The sequence below is a fragment of the Mizuhopecten yessoensis genome, unplaced genomic scaffold, assembly GCF_002113885.1.
Source record: "Mizuhopecten yessoensis strain PY_sf001 unplaced genomic scaffold, ASM211388v2 scaffold5625, whole genome shotgun sequence".
Lineage (NCBI taxonomy): Eukaryota > Metazoa > Mollusca > Bivalvia > Pectinida > Pectinidae > Mizuhopecten > Mizuhopecten yessoensis.
In genome coordinates, this window is record NW_018406142.1 from 50,749 (window position 1) to 58,736 (window position 7,988).

At 37.0% G+C, this 7,988-nt stretch overlaps 1 protein-coding gene across 2 annotated transcripts; it reads right to left on the reverse strand.

The window, feature by feature from the left end:
• Positions 1-295: 295 nt before the first annotated feature.
• Positions 296-7,743, reverse strand: LOC110450985 (monocarboxylate transporter 6-like). 2 transcript variants are annotated; one of them, XM_021498804.1, is made up of 4 exons: positions 7,497-7,743; positions 3,746-3,889; positions 2,863-2,907; positions 296-712 (listed from the first exon to the last, which is right to left on the reverse strand). In XM_021498804.1, the coding sequence occupies exons 1-4, from the start codon at positions 7,687-7,689 to the stop codon at positions 549-551; spliced, it is 546 nt and encodes a 181-aa protein (XP_021354479.1). In that variant the 5' UTR covers positions 7,690-7,743; the 3' UTR covers positions 296-548. The 2 variants fall into 2 exon arrangements, with proteins under 2 accessions (XP_021354479.1, XP_021354478.1); XM_021498803.1 differs by lacking the exons at positions 2,863-2,907; positions 3,746-3,889; positions 7,497-7,743 and adding an exon at positions 2,092-2,834.
• Between the last annotated feature and the right edge of the window lie 245 nt (positions 7,744-7,988).

Below are 7,988 nucleotides of genomic sequence, written 5' to 3' on the forward strand. Positions count from 1 at the left end.
TACCTCGTCATGTTTCATTAACACTGTAACAGTAACTGATGTTGGGAATAACTTGGTGCACGAATTCCGGAGATAGAACTTTGTATGAAATGTGATCACAGTTCTTATTTGAACAGAAAAAACACTTGGAGTTTATTTAAACAATAAACTGCATAGATGTAGCAGACCAACTGGTATAACTGCCACATGTGTCACAGACAAACTTATCATTGTGCGCTAGTTTGTCTGTGACATATGTGGCAGTTATACCAGTTGATCAATCTAGACATCAGCTATATATTAAGAACAGCCATGATTTATTATTTGTAAGTTTTAAAGACAATTTTAAGGGGGATGGATAGAAAAAGCTTATTCACATTTTTTTTCGGAAATAAATTTTAAAATGTTAGTACAAATTGAGTTGCATAGCCATACTGCGTCTTCTCATGGTAAACGAATGACTGAACCATGGAAGTGGTAACGGTTCGATGTTCGGCGATATATTAATACACTGAAGTAGTTCATTATCTGTCAACTGAACCTTGAAAGTGGTGATGCACACAAGTGGTTCATGGTCCGTCAACTGAATCTCCGAGATGATATTTATCAGATGTAAGTTGATTATGTTTCCGTATCAATGCTGCAAGACAGAACAGACATACGGCCACGCCGTGGGAGGCTGCAGCACTGTAGTATGCCACCGTGTAAGTACCCGTCAGGTCGAGTAGCCAGCCTGTAATGTAAGTAAAGGATTTAATAATAGAAAAGGTGAAAACGCAATTATAGCCGTTATATATTACTTTCGTATAGAGTACAAATGTTTTATGTTTTAAATTAGCTCACCTAATTTGTAATGGTTACGGTAGGCTGTCCTCCAATGATAAATGTGTTAAACATCTAATTGTATTCTTTCATTCAACAGGAAAGTCAATAACAACACATGACTTCCGATTTTACTTTCTAATTAGAGTTTCCAAAACATTATGGACCCTCAGGTTTCAACTATTACGAAGAAGAGACCATGGGACGGGACAAACTTAGCATATGTTTTTGTGTAGAATATCCGTTATCAAAAAATAATCTAACAAATATGTAACATCCATTTTTTCTGTCATCTATAAAAATATTATATAGTGACAAGTAAGAAAGAAGAAAACAGAAGGCTACTTATATTAATTTTCGAACTAGAGCAACTTGGACGTACGGAAGATCTTAAGGGTCATGTAGAAAAAAAATCGCTTTTGCATGTCTCTTAATCGAAATTTCGACAAATATCGGGATAATACCTCGAAAAAACAATCTTAAGATATATTTTATACGTGGCCATGAAGCTCTTCAGTGGGAATGTATAGACCCTCGACCAAAAGACACTTGAACGGAGACAATTGCGTATTAATTAATTTTTTCTGAAGAAAAAGTTATAAACTTCCAAAATTTTGTTTTTGGGAACGGATAGGTCACCAGCAGGTTATATTTAGTAGCAACAGTAAAGGTTGTTTATACAGAGTGATAACTAGAGCGACTCCGTGACCATTGTAGAATTCATACATTAATGTATATAAATAGAAACTGTATTTATTTTACAACAATTTAAAATAATCTCTCTTGTTGGTCCAGATGTAATCGCACGGGGTTCCTTAATGTGGGAGGAAAACTGGAGTACCCGGAGAAAACCTTGGATATTTGGCAGGTAACCCCAGATTTTTCAGGTCCGATCGGGTAATTGAACATCTGCCGCCTGGGTGTAAGGCGAGGGAGTTATCCACTGCGCCACCCTACCTTTCGCAGGTTATTAATGCGACGGTTTATGTCGGCCAAATGAGAAATCATGTGAATATTAAAGCACATGTGGAATATCTAAATTTGATGACAGTGATTTAATCAATATATATATCAAGGATACATAACCTAAAAAATACATATAAGTTAGAAACTTATAATGATAGTTTAATCTCCTGAATTCAACTATGTATTTATTTATTTTTTATTCATAGCTGAGCAATGATAGCATAAAACTCTCTTCGTGTATTTTGTACTAAGGGCATCTAAGCTTGAGTGTGGTAATCAAAGCTGAGGTTGTCTACCTGTACTACTGACACAGCGCATGCGTACCTGAAATGGTCCCGGCACACACGGAACTGACACCGGTAACCGTCATCAAGATCCCAACACCAACAGAGTAATTAGCTAATCCAACAAGCTTAATGGTCGTCATCGACATCACCGTTACATTGCTTCCTATCGCTAGTCCGAATCCACACATCAGAAGGAGGTGTTGTTTATATGTATTTGCAAACAATAGTCCAACAGTCGAAATACAACTTATGATTGTAGTAAGTGCTGGTATGACCAGTGAACTCACATGAGGTATGTACTTACATAACCCGGGAATCATTCTGCCCAGCGTGTTGGCTACATTCATAAAGAGATAAAGCAGCAATGCTTCCTCACTGTCAAATGACTTTGTCTTCAGAAATTCTATTATGTAAATCAGAATACATATAAAAGCAGGAAAAGTGCATGTCATACCAAGGATGTAGATGATAAAGTCATAGCTCTTTGACAGCAACACCAGCTTCATGCAACAATGTGTATGCCCGTTAGAAGTGTTTAGTCCAGTATCATTGATTTGATGCGGCTTCAAATTGCTTTTATTTGATTGCACATATTTTGACTGTGCCAAACCGACTGTTAGGGGTTTACAAATGGCAAACAGCCAGATCATATTCGCCATGAGTCCTCCAACGATGAGTAAACATCCTCTCCAGCCGAACACGCTAATAAGCCTGTCCAATAGGTACGGGAAAACCATTGAACCACATCCAGATCCACATGCCACAAAGGACAAAGCCAAATGTCTGGCGTTTCCAGTAAAATACTCACCTGTTGCAGTAGTAGACGCTACAAACGCCAATGACAATCCTAGACCTGTAAGAACCAACGTGTTTAGTGTGAATATGTAGCCGATGGAAATGTTACATCAAAATCAAGTCATTATCCCTTTTTTTTTGCGCAAGATTGAAATGTTACATCAAAATCGATTCATTATCCTTTTTTTTTTCGCAAAGAATGTCTCATCAGGTTCTCCAACTGATGATAATGATGACAGGGATGACATCAAAACTTAAAGAGTTCAACAGATTTTTATACATATATACAATGTATGTCAATAAGTGGAACGTTTCTCCTGAAATATAATTTCCATTTTCCTACTGTAAACGTATATTCATAAGCGCATTTATTCATTCCTAGAGAAAATGCAGTTATGTAGCTAGTGACTCACACACCACAGACCACACCAAATATTCACCTTGTGCATTGTTCCATCATACTAACGTTAGGACATCTATTATTTCATCTGTTGCATGGTTCTGGCAAGATTACATGATCACACTCATAACTTCACCTAGTGCTTGATTCCCCAATTCTCACCTGTCACATCATTTATTTCACCCAACATATGATATGAGTAATTATCATCTATATACTACTTTATACCACCTACTGCTAGCATGAACATGAAAAGGGATTGTCCAATTTGGGAATGTATTTTCTAAAATAAAAAATATATAAAACGACGGAGGAGCCTATAGCTAGGAGTCGTTTGGAAAATACGGTGTTAAGTTTTCTTTTTTATTTATGAAGAAATACATAAGGTAGTAGTATATTAATGATACACATTTGATCAAACAATGTTTTCAGGGTTTGAGAGATTGTTCTCAAGACAAACCCTGGGAACACAGAATGATAGCTTATAATTGCTTACCTGTTATTATACCCACAGTGATGACGAGATAAGGGATGCTTGTTGCAAAAAAGGAAACAGAGAGTCCGACTGAAGCCAGCAGTCCGGAAAGAATGCCCATTTTGCGTACTCCAAATCTGTTTACGCTTTGACCGCAAGGGTAACCTGCCATTGCAAAAGTAACATATATTGGTATTCAACCATTTAGTGCATTATTCACGTATGGAATGTCTGCAATCTTATTTTAACTGCCTAAAATGTATAGGGATAGGGTGTGCAAAATTGGTTGATTAACCTTAAAACTATTTAACAGTAGTCCATTGTCGGTCATCATCCGGAAGTAGCGTCATCCGTCCGTTGCCCAGATCACAACATTCGTATTATTATATTTCATTTTGTTCCCAAACAACATTCGGCTTTAATGTTTAACGTGTTTTTCAAACCAGGAAGAAAGTCGGTTCTGTTCCAAGACCGGGAGAAGCCAAAGTCCTTAAAAATGGTAGATATTATTTCCTACTATACCTTCAATATTTTGGTATATTGCAACAACTGAATTACATGATGTCAGTATAATGTAACCGGGTTGAATACCGGGCTAGGGGCTTTTGGCATGGTATTTCAGGAAGATAGCGCTGTAAAGTCGGCATCAGATCTGCGGTATGACAAGGCGGCAAATAGACCAACATACCACCTCCAGCACACTACACACATACAATCATATGTCTCTCACATGGTGGACCTGTCCTGAAATGTCCTTAGCTGATAATGGCACGTTAACAAACCAAAAGCAAATCAAGTGAATGTGGAAGACATTGCGGTTGCTGCGTTGTAGGAGCACACTGAAAGCGGTTGGTTTAATCATTTAGCAGGCAGGTGTACTTACCATTCTACTGGATATGGAATAAGCCGTAAGAGGCTATGGATAAACATTTACAGCAGTGTTAGATAAGTGCTGTAATACAACACTGGACTTCCCTACTCAAGACTGATTTGACAGCAGGATGATAAAATTACGCCTAGGCAATTCCACTGGGCAACAGCGAGAGTTTGACATTACTAACCCGGTCGGGGTACTTCTGGAGGACGTCAAGTATAAGCGCCGAACCATAAACAACTAAAGAAAAAGGAAAATTCACCCGAACATGGAACTGATCAACATTGAAATATTCTTATCTATTGAAGGTGTTTTGTTTGGTAGTGTTTTATTTTTCTATTTTTTTTCCAATTTATTTTTTGATAACAGACTAGAATAAAAAACGAAATCAATCCTGTCAATTAAGTTTCGAGTTAAGTCGGTTTTCAAATTCATGCGATTCCTCACCTCAGATATCTTAAATAATTGTCATCAGTTTAAAAATATGTATTGCTAAATGGATTATATCTCGAACATTTTATGTGTCTGTCTGTTCAGTGTGCTTCCTGGAGTATCTTAATCAAGTTCCATATACATTACACTTAATAGGGTGTTGATAAATATGTCCAAGTTCCGCTCTATAACCTAAACGTTATGTAGATACAATAAAACCGATGAACTTAAAAGTAAAGGACAATACAAACTAGTCTACATCAGTGTCTTACCTAGTTCTTCAGTTACAACATGACCACCGGAGACAACTTACTGTTAGGATTTACAAAAATCCTGATGATTCCGGTATTCCGATCGTAAACATTCCCTTTCTTAATTGTAATATAATGGCTTCCCTAACCTACCGGGATTACATATCGCCGTTGCTTCGGTATGCAAGATATTGCTCTTAATATCATGATTTCCGTGGCATGTTGACGGATGACAGAAAAATTGTAAAACATAATTCTAAAGTTGCTACAGTTTGGTATTCTCTGCTTCTAAATTGTTATTGGAATGTTGTATTCGAATTAGATTATAAGCAAGCGCGTTAAATCTGAATATTGAATTAGATTATCGATTAACACGAATGTATCCTTAAATGATTTTGGCCACAATTTTTCATAATTTCAAATTTTACGGTCATTTGATGCAATAATACGTGTAGTGACCGAGACCCCGTCTCTCTCGGTAATCATAGGATAGACAGGCCATGTGACGCCCCATCTATATCAGCCTAGCTAGTGAATATGCATGTTTTAAACTCAGTACGAAGTCACGTGATGTGTGACGTCATAGTGGCAAGACACGCCCTTTACATGTCATATGAATATATTATCTGCATAACCGAGTAAGTAAAGACAGCAATCAATATATGTTGTGTGGGTAATATCATCAATCAACAAATAAAGACATCGATAATGTTCTCCGAAAGAAAAGTTATACATTCAGGCCTGAATCGCGGAAATCTAATTTCGTGCCTGCATCAACTACATTCAATATAACTTCAAGCTGAGAGATAGTAATACACAGTTTACACATCGAAATATCTTACCTGTGATTCAAATAGTATCTTATTTACCTGTAGTTCTTATCAATTAATATTATAGCCAAATGGCATTTACGATACCTACCTGTGAATTAACAGATAAACTTATTACCCCAGAAGTGTTACCGGTGACGGTCATGGCCCAATGGCAATTATAACCGATCCTCCAACTAGCACAGGTAGTATGGTGTACCGGCGCGTTTCTTTTTGTCCCCAGTGTTAGAAGAAACAAAATTGTTGAAAGGATTAAAGTAAATTTCAGCAGTGTTTACCTGTATTGTTCATGTTTTTTTCCTTATGCTGGACTGAAAACTGACGATGTTAATAATTTTATCGCCGATACTTTTTTCTATGCACATTAACGACTTTGAATCGTTTTTTTTATCTCCAAATGTATAAACCACAATGAATTTGAAGAACTGAGTCTGTTTTAATTGCTATATGCGGACGACTTAGTGCTATTTTCTGAATCTGTCGAAGGATTGCAAAAATTACTCGATAATCTATCAGATTATTCAAAGAAATGAAATCTGACTATTAATACGGATTAAACAAAGCCTGTGGTGTTCCGTAAAGGCGAAAAGGAGAGAAACAATGAAATGTGGAACCTAAATGATGAAGGTGTCGCAGAACTTCACATATCTAGGTATTAAATTTAAGTTCAATACTAACTTTAGTTGCATGCAAAACGGAGCAAGGGCGCAAAGCCATGTTTGCCTTATTCTCAAAATGTTCTACATTGAATCTATATGTGAAGATTTTGTTAAACCTTTTTGTCACTTATGTGAACAGTATATTGTTTTATGCCAGTGAAGTATGGGAAGCAAGTAAAATATTACATTTTTGCGAAATTTCTGAATACTAAAGCTTCATTATGTTTATAGTTATGGTGGTTTAACATTCCTAAATGAACGTTTGTTTAGCAGCCTTTTAAACAAAAATATATCTTCAGCGACGGATCCTAGAACTCGTAATGAGTACTTGTGGCACACTATTTTCAGAATAAATATGTAGTTTATGCCAAGATTCACACTGTAAGACGTGTAAATTGAAACAAATCAGAAATATATAGGAGGGTGTAGCTCCTGAACCCTTGCTACCTGTTATATCGACAAGTGACCCAAACCGTGCCACTCTGACGTCACAAGTACCACGTGACATGTAAGCTCGTTAAAAGTCTCCCCAGTAAGGAGCGATCACCTTTAGTTGCTTATATCTAGGTAACGGGACCCTTCTGAACGCGCGTTGATGGATGATTCGGTATTCATTTAAGTATATTACAGGTTTCGCTTATTTTTACAGAATGTTAATATCGTGGCCAAAACCCTTTAATTAACTAACAAAACCAACTTGTTGGTATACTCCCACCTGATACATACCTGCAATTAACAGTGTTCCTGAAATAACAGACTGTACAAGTGCCGTTTCCGCTTTACTTCTCTCGAATACACGTAAAAATTCCGTGTTTAACACTGACATATTGAATGGAAATCCAGCACAGAAAAACATGTTGAAAAAGCTTGCAACGAGCACCAACCACTTCCGGACTGATGTGTCGTGTTGAATCGCCATGTTTCAGAGTAGTGTGTTGTTAAGATTCTGTGAAGTTTGCCTGGGTGGTTATGTAAGTTCTGTATGTCACCTGTCCTGTCATAGTGTAGAGACCTGATTGTGCAACCAGGCATAAGAAACCGGTTTTAGGAAACTGATACATGTGTTATACAAAGTATTTAATATGTATAGGTATACATCAGCTCCTTGTGAATAATAATTGTATGCAAAATAAAAACATAGTGGTAGAGATGCCTTTTGTTCACTGTTGTCTGTTTACAATTTTGTTACGAGAGCAGCAGCACAACCCGCCTCTAACT

What these genes read in the sequence shown, in the direction of transcription:
- LOC110450985 (XM_021498803.1), bottom strand. Translation starts at nt 2,791, where the DNA reads ATGGTTTTCCCGTACCTATTGGACAGGCTTATTAGCGTGTTCGGCTGG. An exon ending in GTGTGCCGGGACCATTTCAG is followed by an intron (nt 713 to 2,091) that starts GTACGCATGCGC and finishes CTTACATTACAG; the next exon opens with GCTGGCTACTCGACCTGACG.